At 43.6% G+C, this 21029-nt stretch overlaps 1 protein-coding gene across 2 annotated transcripts in view; it reads right to left on the bottom strand.

The window, feature by feature from the left end:
- Positions 1-4880: 4880 nt before the first annotated feature.
- Positions 4881-21029, bottom strand: part of Mylk3 (myosin light chain kinase 3) — a 50994-nt gene continuing 34845 nt past the window's right edge. The window contains exons 10-13 of one of the 2 annotated variants that reach the window (XM_021220572.2): positions 15203-15331; positions 9783-9935; positions 8395-8527; positions 4881-6748 (exon numbers count right to left, since the gene is read on the bottom strand). In XM_021220572.2, the coding sequence (XP_021076231.1) occupies positions 6689-6748; positions 8395-8527; positions 9783-9935; positions 15203-15331 (475 nt within the window). In that variant the 3' untranslated portion in view covers positions 4881-6688. The remainder of the gene's footprint in view (positions 6749-8394; positions 8528-9782; positions 9936-15202; positions 15332-21029) is intronic. The other variant, XM_021220570.2, reaches the window with a different exon arrangement.

Genomic DNA, 21029 nt, shown 5'->3' on the forward strand with positions numbered 1-21029 from the left:
AAAAAAAAAAAAAAAGATTCCTATTGTGGGACCATGAAAGGCAGCCTGTTTTCTGGTTGACCTAGGTTTAAACCCCAGAGACCCTGCAGGTGTTCCTTCAAGGGACAGAAGGCCATTTGCCAAGCTCCCAGACACCAGGCTCCTGACACAAGGCCTCAGCTCAGTGATTCTGTGGCCATCAGTCACATCGGGCAGTACCCCAAGCCCCCGGTATTCTGTCTGGATTCCATCCCCACAGTTACCTGGCAACGGCCAGGTATGCTCCTCTCCACAGTTACCTGACAACAGCAGGTAGGCCTGGCCCACTATCAAGGGGGCTGTTTGCCCCCTCTTCCCTCAATCGCTTTCTCTTGTCTCTCTCTCTTGCCCTCTTGCTCCCCTTCTCTCCACATTCCCTTCCTCCCTCTCTCCATGTGGCCATGACCAGCCTCTACTTCTCTACTCTCTCCCTTTCTCTGCTGCTCTCTGCCTTTACTTCCTCTCAGCTCCCCTTTCCACCATGACAATAAATGCCTTAAATCCTTGAACTGCCTCCTCTCATCAGGATCTGGAGCAATGGAGCAGGTCTCTTCTAAAGACCCGGGTGTCTAATCTCCTGCATGAGGCCTCCCCACGCTCTCAGACACAGTCACCACCAAACCAAGCTGTCAGCTGAGCAAGCCAAGGACTCTTGTCCCAAGGGACCCAGCCAGAGCGCTCTCCTCCCCTTCTTTTCCCTTTAGCCCCAGGCTAGAGCCCACCAGCAGGCCCACACTCTGTTCTCAGCTTTTCTGAGGCACCCAGTGATATCTGTGGTGCCCAAGAGTTCAAGCCAACTCCCACAGTTTGGTGGGGACCTCAGACTGTGCTTCCCCACTCCTGGAGTGGGGTCCTGAGGCTTCTCACAGCCTGACGCCTGCCCGGTGGTGTCGTGGGGCATGGGGCATGTGCAGTCAAACTTCCTGCATCTGCCTGCATGAGTGGCCCTAGCCCTATGGTGGGCTGGACATGGGACATAACCCATATCCTAGTATAACACAATCCCATGTGAACATGGAGGAATAATTACATTGAAACCCTTGTCAAAGTACATGTCACTTCTTCCATGACAATGGGTTCTCTAGATAGGCTATATGTGTTATCTTAAGGACTTGGGGAGGATCTGGGGTGGTCTCAGTTATACAGATAACACAAAAGTCATCTAGACTATTATCTACCTCTAGTCCTGAGTGTGGAAGCATAGAAGAGACCCGGGGCCATACAGACAGTACAAGGGTCACCTAAGACATTAGCTAACTCTATTCCCAGCCTTCTGGGAAGAAAACGGGTTATCCATTACTAGTTTCCCTAGAGAGTGAATGTGCAGATCCTTGTACTCTCCACATCGCCTCCCTTCTAATTTTTAAATAGAGTCCAACATTGAATGCATTGCCTCTATGACTAGCCTAATTAATATAAACAAGTGTAAGAGAATTATGCACATCATTAATTTGACTATCAATAGTATGAGGGAAAAAAATCAGACATACTAACATATGCCAGGAAACTGTAGACAACAAAGATTGTATTTGAGCAAGAAATAATTGATAGTAACTCTATTTTGTAAAACTGTGGTTCTCAATCCACTATCTCCTGATTAATTTCTGCTAATATTTATTTCTTACATTGTGAACAGGTGTGGTATAACTATGAACAGAGCCCTGGTGATGGTAGGTAAAAGAAAGGGACTTTTACAATTAGAAAACAATGTCATTTCCACCGAAAACTTGTTTAATTAAGCATCACTGCATAGCTATCAAAAATACCCATGTAAAACTATTAAAACAACTAACTGTGCAAATCATCATCAAGACAGTTTCATAAGGGCAAAGGGATGACATCATCTGTAATCACAGGAAAGTGATGATGTGACTAGGATGATATTTACTATATGGAGGTAAGATGGCTAAATTGAAGTCAAATGTTGACAATACTTAATAACTTATGATGTTATCTATTCAGTTATGAAAGAATTTGAAACCTGATTTAAAGATTTCTGGTACTCCCTACTGACTAGCGGTCATAGTTCTAGAAGGTACTTGGCATTCTGCAGAGGAGAAAGGTGAACTCAAGTCCAACTACAAACTCTTTGATCTACAATGGTGAGCTACCTGCATGATGTGCTGGTGCTATAGTGGCACAAACGTTATGGAGACAACTATCTGATTGGATTCAAGGTCCACTCCGTGAGATGACACCCATGCCGGACACTGCCCAGATGTCCACGAACCTGAGACTAGACAGGCCAGACAGGACAGATATTCTTGTTCTGCTAAAAGGACATGGCAATGTAGAGGCAAGAGCTGATACTATAATCTGGTTCCCTAATTGGTTCTTGATTGTGTCAATAAAGATGGCAAAAGCCAATTGCTGGGCGGAACCCAACTGCTGGGTGAAGCCAACTGCTGGGCAAAAGGAAAGGTGGGGCTTCCAGGTCCCAGGAGAAAGAGAAGGGATGCAGGGAGAGAGGAGGCCTTTTGTTTGGTTTTGTAACAGGAGGCACGTACAACCACGTAAGATCTTGGGTGGCTGGTAACAGGGGGCCTCTGACACTGGCAGATGGCTGGAATAGGCTAACTGATAAGGTTAGGGCAGCAGATTCTTCGCCCAGCCATTGTGTTAACTGGCTAACTTTAAAATAATAAAACTGTCTAGTGTTTTCCATCCACAGGGCTAAGGAGGTCAGGAGGAGAAAGGAAGCGGCTGGGTTGGCTGATGACAGCTTGGCAAAGCTAGCCGGGAGGAATGGAAGTGAAGCCGGTGGCAGTTGATCTGGGAGCTAAACCGGGAGATGTCAGAGCACAGGCCGAGCTCCCAGGAAGGAGGTAATATGGGATGGTGGGAGCTTAATCTCGGAGCTAAACTGAGAGCCTGGCCCTGGGGAATAGGAGGAAGCATGTTTTAAAACTACATGCTACATAGCAATAACATGACGCCTAATGATATTGTTACAACCACAGAGCAGTGCCTCACTCAGCCATCATCAGAGAAGTTTCCTCTCGTTGTAGATAAAAGCTAACAATGCAAAGACAACTGGACAATGTGAAGGAAGTGAGAGACCTTGGAACACTCAGTCTATATGGAATGTCTCCACCAAACCCCTCCCCCCAGGGCTCAGGGAACTGAGGAAGAAGAGGAAGAAGGATTGTAAGAGCCTGTGGGGGTGGATGAAACCCAAGGAAACAAAAAAGACTCTAAAAAGGCTCTCTAAAATTTAGAGTCTAAATGGAGCACTATATCATTAGAACTATTATATTACATGCAGATTTGTTTTTTGCTTATCTGTGAAGGTAGATATCATAAAATTATGTACAGACTTTTTCTCATCAGCTCTCATTAGTGTTTGTGTGTTTAATATGTGGTTCAAGAGAACTCTTCATTCAACATGGCCCATGAGAACCCAAAGACTAGAGAACCCCACCTCGATCTAGACGTCAGTTACATTCTGCTTCCTTTGCTGCTATGACTGTGGCAAAGGTTTCCCATTGGTCACCTTAATTCCTCTGCTTCAAGATATCAGTGATATACTCCATCTCACTTTTTGCCCCCCAGTTTTTACATTTCCAACTCTTCTGCACAGTTTTCTGAACCTTGCGGGGTTGATATGCATATGCTGTTCCAAAACAATAGTGAAGACCACAGTAACAGCACTTGCTCCTAATACTTTGACTAATCAGAAACCAACTGGAACAAGAACTTCTCTTCATGGCTGAATGCAGCAGCAATATATGGGTGTAAGCATACATGTTTAGAGGACAATTTAATGATAATTTTCATCTAAGCCAACATTCCTCATTGGGACCCAAGTGTTTCCTAGCTACAGGGTTTTGCCCTGTTTTACAAGAAGAAAGATTGGGTGTTCCTATGAAGTGGGCTTTAATTCTACTGGAAAACTTATTGTACCTTCAATGGTTGTATCATTACAATGTCAAAGGGCACATCTTGCCTGGCATGGTGATAGCCTAACACATAGGTTCCACAGCTTAGCAAGATGATTGGTGACAATTCAGCAGCACATATAGCCCTATTCTGCATTAGAAATACCAGCCAGTTAGAAACTCAGCTCCACCTCGATTTCTCCATACCAAAAAAAAAACAAAAAAGCATGTGGGTTCTTCAGTAATAAAATTGTTTCTCTAGGCAAACACCAAGAACACAGGAAAAGAATAGCAGAAATCAAATATACACAATGTGAGCTGGAGAGATAGTTCAGCGGTTAAGAGCACTGACTGCTCTTCCAAAGGTCCTGAGTTCAATTTCCAGCAACCATGGTGATTCATCTGTAATGGGATCCGATGCCCTCTTCTGGTGTGTCTGAAGACAGCAAAAACACGGTGTACTTACATATATAAAATAATTTAAAAAGGGGGGGGGGGCGGGCGGACAGATGGCTCAGCAGTTAAGACTGCTCTTCCAAAGGTCCTGAGTTCAATTCCCATCTGTAATGGGATCTGATGCCCTCTTCTGGTGTGTCTGAAGTCAACCACACTGTACTCATAGAAAAAGAAAGAAAGAAAGAAAGAAAGAAAGAAAGAAAGAAAGAAAGAAAGAAAGAAAGAAAGAAAATAGACACAATGTTTTCTCGAGACCTGCTCAGCCCAACACAAAAACTATTTAAAACAGACTTATTAAATGCTTTTTAATAAATAAGGGGCTGTTAAGATGGTTTAATGGTTAAAAACACTAACTGCTCTTCCAGAGGTCCTGAGTTCAATTCGCAGCAATCACATGTTGGCCCACAACCATCTGCAGTGGGATTTGATGCTCTCTTCTGTTGTGTCTGAAGACAGCTACAGTGTGCTCATATAAATAAAATAAATAAATCTTTTTAAAAATATTTAAAACATAGTTAATCCAGTGACAAAAGTAATTTTCTAATTTCAACTAAGTGTAAAAATGGATACCTCATTTAATTATTAGAAAAAGTTTTAAGTATGTTTCAAGGTATTTGACTGTATGAGTTCGTTTTCTACAGTATATTTTATGAACTTTACATACAGATTCTATCTAATAAAAGCATAGCGTCTGAACTGGCATGTGTTGTAAGTATAAATTACATGCCACATTTTGGAGACAATATGAGCAGAAACAATATAAATACTTGGCACATGGAGTTAAATTATTGATGTTAATTTGAATGGATATTTTGGAGGAACGATTACAAAGTTCAAACCGTGTGTGGCTTCTTTTGCTATCCTGGAACTCAGTCTGTAGACCAGATTGGACTCATACTCATAGAGATCTACCCACCTCTGCCTCACAGGACTAAAGGCATGCACCACCACTGCTTGAACAATGTTGATAGTTAAAAGAGAAGTTAAAACATCTTTAAGGGTTGCTCTCCTCACATATCCTGAGAGCAGAGATCCTAATGTATTCATATTTCTGGAATTCTTGACACTGGAAGTCTTTGCACTGGAAGAAACAACGGATAGCATGCCTTTCCTTGCAAAAGAATCTACTGAGTTCTGTTTTAAATGATATTTTTTATTCTTTGAACACTCCACACATTAATACATGCATATCGATCATATTCGTCTACCTGCTTTCAACTATCCCTAATGTCCTGCCCCATCTCCCTCCCACCTACGTGTACTCTTTCTCATTATTTATTTATTTTGTTTTTTGCTATTAGTTAACCTTCCCAGACTAATTAGTACTGCCCATGGCACATGGGTATGTAGCAGCCACTGGGGCATGAACATCTACTGCTAGAGGCTGAAGGAGAATGATTCTCCCCGCCTCATCAGCCGTCAATTGCCAGTAGCTCCACCAATAGGGGTGGGCCTCAGGAGTTTCCTCCCATCCTCAATGGAATTTTGACCAACTTGATCTTGTGCAGGTAGCCACAGACACTGTGAGTGGATGCCTACAAAAGCCATGTCATGTCTTAACGACATCTCGTAGGGCTCATCTTCATCTACCAGCTCTTACATTCTTTCTGCCCCTTCTTCTGAGACGCTCCGTGAGCCTTGCACAGGGGGAATTGACTCACCCAGAGCTGAGTGCACAGTTTGTACTTCAATCAATTCTGAGTCTTTGCACTATTACCCACTGTAAAAAGAAACTTCTTTCACTAAAGTAGCAAGCAGCTCAAATCTACTGACTCATTTAAAAATATATTTTATTAATTCTTTAAGAATTTTATACAATATGTTTCAGTCATATTCATCCCCCACTGTCAGACCTAATTCCTCCCTCTTCCATCCCTCTCTCCCTACTGGCTTCTATAATCATGACAATTTTAGAATTCAAATTTGACCAAAAGACAAGTAGGATTTCCCTGCCCATCCTGAGCATGCCTGCTCTTATTACCAAAAGGAAGGGTGCCTGGGAGGAAGCAGCATATGAGACCTGTTGACCTTATGAGGCAGAATGAGACCTGCTGACCTTACAAGGCAGAAAAACGTTCCTAGGGCTTTTAATAAAAACACTTTCATCTACAAGAAGAGCAACAACGTAGCCTGTTTTCTTGCTTTCTGCCTTTTCCTTTTCTTTCCCCTTTTCTTCTTTTCTTTCTCGCTTTCTTCCTTCCATCATTCTTTGCAAAATAAGAACAATCAATAATAGCAAAGCGCCAGACTACATAAAATCTTGAGTAATCTCTTCATATTACCACTTGGTGTTGCCTCAAGAATTCCCAGGCCCAGTGGAGCAGCAGAGTTGAAGATTAGGGACACGTTGGAAATTTCCTTAGCCTGTTGACTGCAGTCACCACGTGGAAATGTTTCTTGAAGTAAAAAGGGGGAGGGATAGAAAGAAAAAGCACATCTTTAGATCGAGTACTTAAGAAATGATGGAAAGACAAGTCTAGGCACTTGGGCTTGTTCACACCTACGTGGGAATGGTGGGTCTCTGAGGTGGGTCTTTGGCTTCTGAGCTTTCTCTTGGGCTCTTTTCCTTCTTTGTTTGGTCTAATTCCAATGTGTTAGTTTTTGTTTTGTCTTGTTATATTTTATTATCTTTTAGAAGCCTAGTTTTTGTTTGCTTAGTTGGTTTGGCTTGGTTTCTCTATGTAGCCCTAGCTGACCTGGAACTCACTTTATAGACCAGGCTAGCCTCGAATTCACAGAGATCCACCTGCCTCTGATTCCTGGGTGCTGTGATTAAAAGTGTGTGCCATTACCTGCTTGTTTTCTAATGAGAGGCAGAAAGGGGTGGGGATCCAGATGAGAGGGGGAGGAGGAGCTGGGGGTAGGAGATGGAAGGAAAACTGTAACAAGGATATATCATGTGAGGAGAAACATCTATTGTCAATAAGAGGAAAAACAAACAAACAAACAAAAAATACCTGGTACTTTATAGGGGTACCAGGTTTCCAGAATAACTGAAAGTCACATTCTAGGGAATGTTTGAGAAGAAAAATGTTATTCTGCCCTTTAAAGTGGAAAGTAGAGCTCTCTAGAACATATTTTAAAATTGTGACTCATAAATCATTAGCAGGTCATCAAATTTAATGTGTGAACTAGAAAGAGCTCTAAACAAACGCCAGTGGCATGGGAAGGAGAAAAGGCTGTCCTGCACTGTTGAAGTAAAGTGCTTCTTCACACGGCTGAAGGAAAGCTCCTAAGGGAAGAGGCTTGCTTGGCTTTCATTGTCAGTTTCTGAGTTGGGGGAGGGAGTTATGTGGGGTATTCTTATGGTTTATTTGTTTGTTTTATGCTGAGGTTTGAACCAAGAGCTTCATACATACTGAGTACACGCTGAGCCCAGCACAAAAGCCTATTGATTTTCCCCCCCATGGGGATATAAGTCAACACCAAAATTTTGGAACGCTAGTTCCCTGGGAAACAACTGTTGTTAAGGTAGCTTCCACATTAATGGTACCAAATAAATCCTTGGTGAACAACACTGAAAAGCTTTGAGGTTTAATTTTGATGTGGCTTTCCTGTCTTGCTTTCTAAAATGTGATAGAATCAAGTCCCAACGCTACATACAGCTAAGCATGGGTTCCCCGAACTGTCATCACTGAGAATATATTCTCAGTTTCATCCTGGTACTTCAAGAGCTCGGACAACTATGGGCCACATCACGTTTATACCATTGGTTTCCCTTCTGAGGCATTTTTACTTGTTTTTGTTGTTGTTGTTGTTGTTTGTTTGTTTGTTTAGAACCTGGTCTCACTATGTAGTTCTGTCTGTCCTGGAACTTGGTATGTAGACACCGCTAGTCTTGAACTCTGTTTCTCAGAGTCCTAGGATTAAAGGTGTACATCATCAATCCCGGACCCATGACATCTTTTAATCAAACTAGCAGCTATGACACAAGAGAGAAATCTTCCCTTTAAATAATCCTTATATTTAGAATCTGTGTATGAGGAAAAACTTGGATGTAGTTCTTTCAAATGCAGCTTTTACTGAAGAAAAACCAAAATACCTTCCATTTACTCTGGGCCATGTATTTCTGCAGCAGTAGTTGGGACCTGAGGCGAACGTTGGAGCCCGAGGCTTTGGCAGGCAGGTGATTTAACCACTCATGTTTCAGGCACTGCGTGGCACTCATCCTACAGCTGAGGAGTCAAACATCAGTAGAATCATTGAGTTGAGCTTGCCTTTGTGAGTTGTCTAAATGTCTGTTCTTTTGGGTGCAAAGTCTGAGTTGTTTATGCTTCATCATTTTGGCAGATTCATGCCAAGCTCTCAAACCTCCTCTCCTTACAAGAGCCAGTGGAATCTATCAGTAAAAAGTTCCCTGACCTCTACAGAAGATTGTGGCCTAGTGACTCACCACTGCCACCCACAGAGGGCTGGAAGCTAAGGCAGGATAATGGAAGGCCAGCTGCTACTGGGATTGCTCTTAGGACAACATGATACTTGAACAAGACCCATTTCTCCTGGCAAAGTAGATTATCAGCTAGTTCATCTGAACTACAGGTTGGGTTTCCTCACTCAGAAAGATTTTACAGTAAGAAACTGAAGATCTGTGAGCTGTCCTGAAGCCTGGATGCTTGGGCCTTTCTCCTGGGGTGTAGTTTTGTGTCAATTTCCAATTATTTTATGTCTGAGTATCAAGAAAACCTCAATGGCTCAATCTATGATTTTCATAAAGTTGCATGTGTCAGTTGGTTTTAAGTCAACTTGAAACAAGCTAGGATCATTTGAAAGGAGGGAACCTCAACTGAGAAAATGCCTTCATAAGTCGGGCTGTGGGCAAGCCTATAGGGCATTTTCTTGATTAGTGATTGATGTGGGAGGGCCCAGACTATTGTGGGTGGCACATCAGCCATCCCTGGGCTGGAGGTCCTGGCTTCTATTTAAATAAAAAAAAAAAAAAAACAGGCTGAGCAAGTCAGTAAGAGCATGCCTTCATGGCCTCTGCATCAGTTCCTGCCTCCAGGTTCCTGCCCTCACTGCTTTGGATGATGAACTATTATACGAAACTGTGAATGAAATAAACCCTTTGCTCCCCTAGTTGCTTTTGGTCGTGGTGTTTCATCACAGCAGAAGTCACCCTAAGACTTTGCTGAAGTCTAAGAATGCCTTTGTGACTAAGAAATGAAGTACTCAGACCTGTATTCTAAGGGTGACATCTATATACCTCAACTTTTTTTCAACATTAGCTTATTATAAGTGGTAACTTGGAAATAAAACTCATTTGTAATATAACTCTTCTAAGACTCTGATGTCTAGCTGCTGTTCATTTTAATATTCCAAGCAAGTAACAGACTAAGAAATCCCTCAGGAAGAAAGAATTCAGCATACCAGCTCGGCACGCAGATTAGGGCCCATTATAATGGCCACTGAATGACCAGCAACTAAAAATACCTCTTCTCTTTGACCAGTAACCGGGAAACAAAGTCCTTGGCTTCCTCTGACAGCCCTTTGAAGGTGTCAGCATCGAAATCCCAGCTGCAGTTCACAATAAAATTCATGGTCTCTGCATCTGTGTCCCCTAGAAACGGGGACAAGCCACTGAGTCTATGGAGAAGAGAAAGGACCATGAGTATATCACAAGCTCAGCTTCTGTAACTGCTCCATTGTGTATACTGGCTTCGAATGTTCTCATGAAGGTGGGAGATGGGGGGTGGGGGGATATTCTGAACATCTCCTATCTCATGCAGCTCTTTCCTCAGCTCGACAGCAATGGTTCTTAGCCTTCCTAATGCCACCATTTAATATAGTTGCTCATGTTGTAGTGACCCCAACCATAAAATTATTTTCATTGCTATTTCATAACTGTAATTTCACTACTGTTATGAATTGTAATGTAAATATCTGTGTCTTCTGATGGTCGTAGGTGACCCCTGGGAAAGGGTTATTCCACCCCCAAAGGGATCAAACCCCACAGGTTGAGAACCACTGCTCTAGAGTAACTGTAAAGTGTATTCTAACACAATGTGTCCACTAATCAAGTGTCTATTTACTGATTTTTGCTCTTGTTTGAGACAGGATTCTCTAGATAGCTCTGGGTGTGCTGAAACTCACTATTATGACAGACCAGGCTGGCCTTGAACTCAGAGAGATCCTTGGGCCTCTGCCTCCTGAGTATTTGGGATTAAAGGCACCAGCCACCATGCTCAGTGTGTATATTTATTTTAAAACAGCTTTCTATTTCTCTGATTCAGTCTCTAATAGATACTGGGCTTATCCTTCAAGCCCATGAAATATTAGCTTTATTAGGCTCAGGCTAAGGCAGAGAGGCAAGATAACCCAGCTGATGGACTAAGGCTTTAAACTTTCCCTGCAGGATACAGCCAACACAAAGCCTTTTATAGTCCCTGGGGGGCTATCAAAGAAAGCTAGCTAAGCTTGGGTGTATGAATGAGCCAAAAGCAGCATTCCTCTGTGGTTTCCACTTCAAGTTCCTTGAGTTCCTACCCTCAGTGTTGGCAGTATCTGAACTTTTGTCCTTCCCTAAGTTGCTTCCGTCCAAGTCTTATCACAGCAACAAGAATGAAACTAGAACAGGCTTAAGAAAATAGCTCAGGAAATCTAGTCAGAGAGAGAAAAGGGGCCATACTGTGGCATAATCACACAATGCTGTAATGTACCCCTTCTCTGACTGGTACCCAGTACCTGTATCTCTTTGCTTGATGCCTTTCCAACTGAAGCTGGTTTTTATCACCCAGAAGTATCAGAAAATTGACTCAGGCCCCACACTTAAGAACAACCCACAAAGAAGAAAGAACTGCTAGGAACCAACTCTTTCACCCCTCTGATAAAATAGCTCTGAGGGATGTTCTGCAATGGAGTCCAGAGTTTCCCAGCCTGGTACATGTGTATTCTGTGCTATAACAAGTCTTCCTCCCCAAAGGGCTCCTCCCTGCACTTCTCATCCTGACCCCAACCCAAAACCTTCTCTCCCAGGGTCTTGGCTTCTCTTCCCTATGTAACTTAGCCATTTTCACTGCATGTTCTCTTGGCTTGGCTCCTGGCTCCTCTCTTGACTCTCGTTGTCACCATGTGCTTTCTTGGTCTTTGGCTTCTCCCTTGGTTCACTTGCCCCCCCATTCCTCTTTTGCTTCCCCACCCCTACTCATGGTCGGTTCAGTCTGGGTTCTTCCAGATGCCTCTGGCTGGGCTCTACCTCATATCTGCAATAAAACCTTCTCAACTATACTTAGGAGCAGTCATGTCCCCATTTTCATTCATCAGATGCTGAAACCACAGGATTGGTATAAATGAGCTCCCTTCCAAGAAGTTGGCCTCATCCAACCAAACTTCTGATCTGACTCTCCTGAGTATGTGTAGATCATTTGCTATCATCTACCATATTTGACTCCAAATTCTAACGTCCACCCCCTCAGCTGTTTCTTCCCTCCACCTGCTCTAACTGTATCTGCCTCTCCTTGCCTACTCTGTAAGTATCCTCTCTCTGGCTTGGAGTCTCCTATACTCTCTGGCATGCATACCACATGGGCATCTCTCTACTAAGAAACCTTCTACACCTTCTGGGCCCCACCTCTTCAGCGGTTTTCTCCTCTACCCGTTCTAACCACTCATCTCTTCTCTTCTTCTGGATAAGTGTCATCCCAGAGCTACCTGCTTTATCTGCTATTACTACAAAAGCCATAGTGGCGTGCCAGAAAGCTCCTCTTGCCCTCCTATGTTCCTACCACATAGAAAGAGTCACTTCTCCTCTGTAATTTGGTACATATCTCTATGATAAGTATCTCAATCCATTCGGGGATACCAAAGACTGAAATTCTTGTTACTATAGCTCTTACTTCCTCTACTTCCTTCGCTCTTAAAGCTCCATCCTGGAGCATCCTTGACTCTCCTACGAGGCAATCCTGTAGCTTCTTTGTACCCTCATGGTCTCTATGAAGTTCCTTGGGTACAGTTCCTATTTGAGTCACCTTAAAGAAAGGAACCTCACTTGAGAAAATGCCTCCATAGGATCTGGCGGTAGGGCATTTTCTTATTAGTGGTTGATGGGGAAGAGCCCAGCTCATAATGGGTGGTGCCATGCCTGGGCTGGTAGTCCTGGCTTCTATAAGAAAGCAGACTGAGAAAGCCACAGGAAGCAAGCCAGTAAGCAGCACTGCCTCCAGGTTCCTGACCTGCTTGAGTTCCTGTCCTGACTTCCTTTGATGATGAACAGCAATGTGGAAGTGTAAACCAAATAAACCCTTCTCTCCCCAACTTGCTTTTTGGTCATGGTATTTTGTCCCAGCAACAGAAACCCTAAGTTAGCAAATAACTAAAAATAATAAAAAAAGTTTGTTTAAATCAGTTATACTTAATAGAAAATGGCCCTCAAACTCTTCAGAGACCTGCCAAATATGGCATATAAATTGTTATAAAAGAAAGAAAGAAAGAAAGAAAGAAAGAAAGAAAGAAAGAAAGAAAGAAAGAAAGAAAGAAAGAGAGAAAGAAAACTTCCCATGATAGAAATTCCAGCTCCTAGAAGTGACCTTAAAGTCTCCAAAGAATACAATGGAGCATAGAAGACTTCACCTGGATTATGGTAATTATGACCACTGGCAAAGAACTGCCCATGTCTCACCCACTGATTCTGCCAAAACTATGGACACTGTTGGGTTGACTGCCACACTCTGTCTTGCCACAGCAAGTCAGTTTTTTCCAGGCTCCTCCTCTACAGGAAAAATCTCTGAGTCTGGCAGCTAAAGATGTCATCCTGACCATGTTTTTTGGATATACCTAGAATAATATAAAAGCAGGCTAGAGAGAAATAAAGCTGTTTCAGCCTCAGTACGGGCTGGAATCATGTTGCTATTTTGTCTGTTTTTCTTTCGCAATCCTCACTCCCTCACTTGAGACCCTGCTGACTGACAGAGCTGGCTTGATCACCCATAGAAGCCATCAAGATTAAGGGGACCTAGCATAACCATTCAGATGGTAGTAGGTCTATCATTTTAATTGATCTATAGACTATTTGGATTATACTTCCTGTTATAATTTATCCTTCTCAGATCTCTGATAACATTGATGGCTTTAATGTGTTGGGGCCTCCCAGCTCTCTGCAGCCACTAAAACCACCTGCAGTGGTAATCTTCAGATCTGCCAAGGCTGCTCTACTGTTTACATTAGTCGCTGTCCTTCAAAGCGTCTCCATCACCTGCTGAGGGGACTTTTAGATGTTCCAGAAGACAACATCCTTTGGGCCCATCTACAGACTCTCACCTGTGCATTCAAAGACTGGGGCTGGAGACTGGGGTTTTTCCCACGCTATATAAACTGAATTTTTTCATTAAACCTTGGGCTTCGATCAGAACACCTTTTGTCCTAGCCTGGTTTCTCTCGCCGTCTATTCTCTTTCAGCCCCAGTCTGCCCTCCAGGACGAAACTGGTTCGAGTGTGGCCTCGGGCGGTCCCACTCATTATTGAAGCTTTATGTTAGAAGCAAGCACCCAGCTCCTTGCTCAAGGATGCATATAGCTAGCTGCCTATTCAGTTCAGGCTTCTCGTTTCTAGAGCTACTGGGTCTCCAGCTGAGAAAGGCAGACAGCATTTGCTTTGCAGGAAGACTTCACCCTGATAGAGAGAAACTTGCAAAATAGGTTTCAACATAATTTTTTACTATTCCTATATTTTAATAATCTTGCTTTGCAATGACTGCTCTCAGTAATCAATCACTTGTATCTTGCCAGGAGCCATCTAGGAGAAGCTAAAAACTAGCAGGTGATCTTCCTGAGATGGTTCCGCCTTGGATTAAAATCTATGATGGATTTTCTCTTTTAGGCAAGGCTGAGGAGAATTTTATTTTAGGAAAGATTCCTGCTACTAATATGCCTTTTGTTATTATTAAATATATATATATTAAATATATATAACAGTCACTAGGTATTAGCCTATCCTTTTGAGCAGATCTCTGTGAAACAGCAAAGATGTACTGTCTGTAGTGGTGCTATATAGACAAATAGATGACTTCTTCTTAATAATGATCCTATAAGAATTTAAAAAATTATATTAGTAATTATTAAGCTTCTTTTTATAATAGGACTACTCTGTTAATCAAAACTGCAATGAGAGAGAGGTGAAAGCTTAGAGAACGAGGAGGGACCAAACAGCCCCTCTTATAGTGGGCTTGTTATCTTGCTGTTGCTAGGTAACTGTGGGGAGGAGTCTGACCAGAATGCCAGAAGCTTGGGACATTGTCTATGTGACCAATAGCCACGTGCCTCTCCTGTGGGGGCTGTGGGGGTGGTAACTTCAACAGGAGCCAGGGGTCCAGGAGACATGATCGAATGCCTTCCGTCCCATGTAGGTGGAAATCACTACCACTGGGTCCCACAGGGGTTCAAGACCTCAGCTCGACTGGAGACCAGGGTGTCTGTGTATAGCCCATTGCCCCACAAGAAAGAGAGAGAGAGACAGAGACAGAGACAGAGACAGAGCCATTTTGACTGTACACTTCTGTGCCCAATCCCCTTCTTCTGTTTCTTTCTCCCTTTTCTTCCCACCCCATCAACCCAGTTCAGTCTGGACTCTTTCAGATTTCTCTCCCTCAAATCTACAATAAAACCTTCTCCTCAACCACGTGAAGGAATGGTCTTGTCCTTGTTCTCATTTAGTAGCCAGAAGCAAGCTCCATCTGCAGCACACCTAGCTGACCGCTTTTCTTCCATCTCACCACCTTGCTCCTCTAGCAATGTTCCTGATGACCCTTGACAAATTGTGCTTCTTCTGCTTCTAAAAGTACCAATGTAAGATGGTGAGCCCAAGCCCCACCCAGAACCAGGCCCCTGCCCCTGCGCCCCACCCCCACCCCCAGGACTCACAGCATGTAGGTGATAACTCCCACACTCCACATGTCTGTTGGAAATGACACAAACTCATAGTTGACAACTTCTGGGGCCAGGAACTCCGGAGTACCAAAGTTCACCTTTAGCTTCTCCCGAGGCTTGTATCTGACAGAAAGAGAGAAGAGTTAAGCACCTATGAAGGGAGAAAATGTGGAGCAAATGTAGATCCTGGAAGGAAACTCTTCCCACCCTACCTGTCGGGTATGTTGCCTGGGCCCCACACTCACACTACACAAGTGGTTTCCTGGGGGAATAATCATATCCTCAGACAAGCCTTCTAGCCTCTCCATGTTGGCTTAGAGACAATTCTGCTAGGCTCCCGCCCAACAGCCATCTGCATCCAGCTGTAGACACCTGCAACCACCTGCAGCCACCTGCATCACATGATCCAGGTGCAGCAGCCTATAAAGACTGCTCACTACCCCACCTTCTCTGTCTTCTCCCTCTCCCTCCTCCCTCTCCCTCCTCCTTCTCCCTCCTCCCTCTCCCTTCTTCCTCTTCTTTCTCCCTCTCCTTTCTCCTTCTCCCTCTCCCTTTCCCTCTCCTCCTCCTCTTCTCCCTCTCTCTCTGTTCCTATGTGTTCCCGACCTCTCTTCCTCTCTTTCTGTCCTTCTCTCGATCTTTCTCTGCCTTTACCCCTTTCCAGGCCCCTCCCGCTCCCTTCCCCCTCAATAAATCTTCTTTACTCTAGGCCTGTCACAGGTGTGATTCCTCAGGGGGACACCTTAGCAGGGCCTGTCAAGGTATTCACCACACACATTATACCACTGCTTTACAATCCATAACAAGAAAATTACGGTCCTTCTAGTCATTTACAATCTGAAGATGAGTGGAGACCAATACATGGAACTTGACCTGAAATCGCATGAATAAGCACAAACAAATGGGGTCGAAGCTTCTGGAGAGTGACTGCTTTGTTAGTGTGCACATATGCTAGAGGGGTCATAGTAAGAAAAGGAAGGGATGAACATTATCAACAATCATGAGGGAAATACAAATTACAACTACAATGTATTTCCATGTGCACCCACATAAATGTCTATAGTACTAAATGCACACACACATACAACAGAGGGAGAAAATATAGCATGCATTGACTAGAATGTAGAGAATTCAGAGCCTTTATGCACTGTAAGTGAAATGGAGCAGACGCTGCTGAAATCATTAAAGTGAGCAGGGTGTGGTGTCTTAAACTGTAATTCCAGTACTCAGGAGGCTGACACAGCAGGACTGAGATGAGTTTGAGACCAGGATACGTTACACAACGAGTTTAGGCAAGCTTGAGAGACAGACTCTGTCTCAACAAAACAAAATCTAGAGAGGTGACCAATAAAACAATTAAAAAAAAAGAATTATGCAATGCAGCAGTGTTTTGAGCACATAGTCAAGAAAATTAAAAGTAGCACTGTAGGAGAAGCTATGTGCTTCGCTGTGACCTGAGGGTGGGATTCCTTCCGCCTCAAGTAGAAATTCCTTGAAATCAGCTCCACTCCCTGATGCTGCGGCTGGCCACAGGAGTTGCTTTGCTAATAGAATGAGAGTAAGGTTTCACTGGGCCAATGCCAAACTAGGCCATAACTGTTCCTGTGTCACTGCCACAAGAAGAGAATGAGAGACACAGTGCCAATCTGACTTCACTGAGGGCTGGAGAGACAGCTCATAGGTTAAGACCCAGGTCCAAGGCCAGTGGTAGTGGAGCACACTTTTAAACACAGTACATGGGAGGGAGAAGCAGGCAGATCTTTGTGAGTTTAAGGGCAGCTGGTCTACAGATCCAGTACCAAGACAGCCAGGGATACACAGAGAAACCCTGTCTCAAACAAATAAACAATAAACGAACAAAACAAAACAAACAAAAAGCCCTAAAAACCTAAACAAAAGGCACAGGTTCAATTCCCAGAATTCATATGATGGCTCATGACCATTATAATTCCAGTGCCAGGGGATTCAATACTTCTTCTGGCCTCTGTGGGCACTGTACACATGTGCACAGATATACATACAGGCCAAGTGTGTGTGCGTGTGTGTGTGTGTGTGTGTGTGTGTGTGTGTGTATTAAAACTAACTAGTTCAATGATCTCAAATAGTGGTCTGTAGGTAAATGTTCAAAAGTAGCTGTCTAGACTTTTTTTTTTTAAAAGACTTGATCTGCAGTAATTGCCAAGTTGTATGATCTAAATACTGATTTTCCCAGGCTAGTGTCAAGGGTCCATCATGAAGTTACTGAGTGTTGAGATTCAGTGGCCTATCACATAACATTCAAACTTTTGAGCCTAGCATTTAGGATTCTTCTTTAGTAATCTCATCCTATACTATGCTCTCCCTAGATTGGTCTGCTCATACTCACTGGTTCTCAGGCCATAGCTAATGCCATCTTCCCATGATTCCCCTCTACAGCTCCTGGCTCTGGCTTTCAGAAGAGCTCTAAAGCTAACTGGGTTCCTCAATTTGTAAAAACTGGAAACTATCACAAATCAATCCTGTATCCCCACTGTCCCCCTCTTCTGAGCTGGTAAACATTCACTACTACCTGCTCATGACAGATCCTGTCCATGAGAAGCCTCCCTCATGCCAGGAGCTTCTAGTGGTTGCTTCTTGCCCTGAATTCAGTGTGTCCCTGTAAGTGGTCATATGAGGACTGCACACCTGGCATTCAAGTATGTTCTGCAAATCTTGTATGTGCATTCCATCAAGCACAATTATTATACAAAATAATACAAGTATTATACAACAAGGATCTCAAAAAGGGGACATTCAGGTGCCAAAAATTATTTAGCTATTATGGGTTTTGGCCAGAGGACAAACACAGATGCACAGTGTTTCTATGGCACTGCACTTCATGGAGTGGAGGTCACAGTGAGTGTGCAAAAGGCTCTAAAAACACCTGCTGGGGGCAGATGGTGATGCTTGGAAAGCAGTGGTCTCTTGTGTAAGTCACACATATGTGCAAGATAATCCCAAGTTTAAAAGACATTATTAGGAAACACTGAAGCAGGTTTCCTACATGATTGATTGTGGTTTTTCAAGTGTGTGGGTAGGGGGTTTATATTGCTCACTGAAGGTAGTGGGGTGGCAAATATCTGTTATAGCAACAGCATGGGGGCAATGAAATATGCCTTTCACGTCTGCAAATCGGTAACATTTCAGCCCATGGAGGACTGACCCCAAAAGACTGCCACTGTCATTCAGGATGCTTCCTGGAAACAGGGGCAGAAGCCAGAAGCTGACCTGGTGAGGAGTTCAGCTGCCCTGTGAGTGATGGGGGAAGGGCAGGATACTCAGTGCAACCAAGACAGCTCCTTGTGGGAAGCAGCCATCAAGACTACAGAAAACATGACCACAGAGGCACACACACATAATCCTAGCACTCAGGGGACAGAAGAAGGAAGATCAAAGTCTGAGGCCAGCCAAGAGCTACATAATGAGACCTTGTCTGAAAAACAAACAAATGAACAAAGCTAGGTGGTGGCACACTAGGTGGTGGCACATTAGGTGGTGGCACATGCTATAATCCCAGCATGGGGAAGCAGAGGAAAGAAGATCAAGACTTAATGGTCGAAGTCATCCTCACTGCAGAACAAGTGTGAGGCCAGGCTGAAATTTGTCTCCTCCTAACCCCCAAATACAAGAATGAAGAAAGGAAGGGGGTAAGGTGTTGCAGGATTTTCCCTGTCCAATCACACAGGGCAGCAGGAGGCCTGTGATTGGACAGGGGAAAAGGAGGTAGAGCTAAGAGTTGCAGAGTCAGAGAGCATAGGAGAGAGAAGGGAGAAGGCAGATGGCGGGCAGATGTGAACCAGGGTGGCCTTAGCCAGCCACGGTTATGATATTATAAGGTTAGAATAATTGGGATAAAGCTTTTTATCATTATCAATTGGCTCTGAAATTATTGAATTGACTTCTTGTAAGTTGAGAATTTATTGACACATAAATCCGATTGGCTTTGAGAGTTTTGATTCTACCGGGTAAATGGGTGTTGAGATGGCTGACTGTGGGGTGGGAGGTCATTGCGTGGGACCTGGTGGCAGAGATCTGCCAAGGGACTCGGGAGCTCTGGCCCGGAGAGACAGCTGAGTTGAGAGAGTCGTGCACGGGCCACGTGGTCCACTGGGTGCCAGCACTAGAGCGGGAACGTGATCCGGCCCTGCTGGGGAGTTGGCAGGTTCATTTTTAATATTTCCCCACAACAGAAAGGAGGGAGGAAAGAAAAAGAAAGGGGAAAAAGGTCAGAAAAAAAAATTCAAAAAGAATTGAAAATCAGCTACCATACCCAGAACTCTCCGGAAAATATGTGATTCCCAGAGAATGATCACTCTTAGAGGAAAGGAAAATTGGAGGGAAGCTTGGAGGATGGGCACACACCAGAAGTCTGGTGGACAGTCTTTCTAAGCTCCATAGATTTGCTGTAATCTCTTCCAGGAATCTACACTGCCAGTTGCACCTGTCATGGACATGAGACTGTCAAGACTGGAAAGTAAAATTATGTATACTTTAGGCTGTATGAAATTTAAGGGTCTTTAAGATATCTTGGAAATAATGAGAAGGGCTGCAGACATGGCTAGGTGGTTAAGAGCACCTGATGCTCTTTCAGAGGACCTAGACTCCAGCATCTACATGGAAAGTTACAACCGTCTGTAACACTAGTTCCAGGGCATCTGATGTCCTCCTCTAATTTTTGTGGGTACTACACACATGTAGTTCATAGACACATAAAATAAAAAAGAATTCTTTATAAAATAGGGGGGGGTCATATACAAGAGCCAGTGAGATACTCAGTGGATAAAGGTGCTCGCTGCCAAGTCCAGTGATGAGTTCAGCTCCCAGGGTCCATACAGAGGAAGGGAGGAACCAACTACTAGAAGCTACCTTCTGATTTCCACACAGCACCTAAGGCATGCACTGTGCCTCCCTGTTCCCACATACATAAATACAAGTTACAGAAGCTTTAGAATGTATACAATAACCACTTAATGTGCTGAAACCCGGGGCCTAACAGAGCTTGTACTACCCATATTAGATCCCATTCAGCCCTCATGACTATCTCCATATGAGCAAAAATGTCATGTGTCTCACAACTGGTCTAAATTCTAATGTAGTCTTCAGTGGCTCCAGATCCACTTGCATGGCTCTGCCCTATCCTGTCACATACGTGTTTTCATATGTAAGTCAGTGATTTCTCAGAGTGTAAGGATGGAGGTGGGTGTATTGAGTAGCTTAGATCCTAGCAGAATGGAGTACTATTAGAATTTAGTCTGCCCCGAATCCTGCTCAGCAATCCCTAGAACTATTTTCTTCTGCTTAGACAGGTGGTTTGAAGTACAGTTAATCCCACAATCTTTTAGGACAAATGGAGCCTGTACTACAAACCCACTACATAAATAGCAAGCCAAAGGCCACCAATCTCCATGTGAGAACTTTCTTACATCTATCCCCAAACTCAAAAAATGCTAGATCTCAGACAAGTAACTATATTGAGATGTAGAGAGAATGTCTTGTAAGAATTACCTGTTAATAAAAAAAACCCTATAGTTAATGAGCTGAAGCAGGAAGTAGGAGGTGGGACATCTGAGGAGGAGATGGAGGTAAACCAGATGAGTAGCTGAACTCAGGGAGATGGACAGAGGAAGACAAGGCAAGGAAACCAGCCACACAGCTGAACCCAGATCAGAAAAAAAGGAATAATAAGTTAAAAGCAAGTCAGAGTACAAACTGAAGCTTATAGCCTAGGCATTATTAATAAACCATCAGTTGTTATTACTGAGAATTAAGTGGTCAAAAGAAAAACTCAAAATTTACATCAAGA

Source organism: Mus pahari, chromosome 20 (assembly GCF_900095145.1).
Source record: "Mus pahari chromosome 20, PAHARI_EIJ_v1.1, whole genome shotgun sequence".
Taxonomy (NCBI): Eukaryota; Metazoa; Chordata; class Mammalia; order Rodentia; family Muridae; genus Mus; species Mus pahari.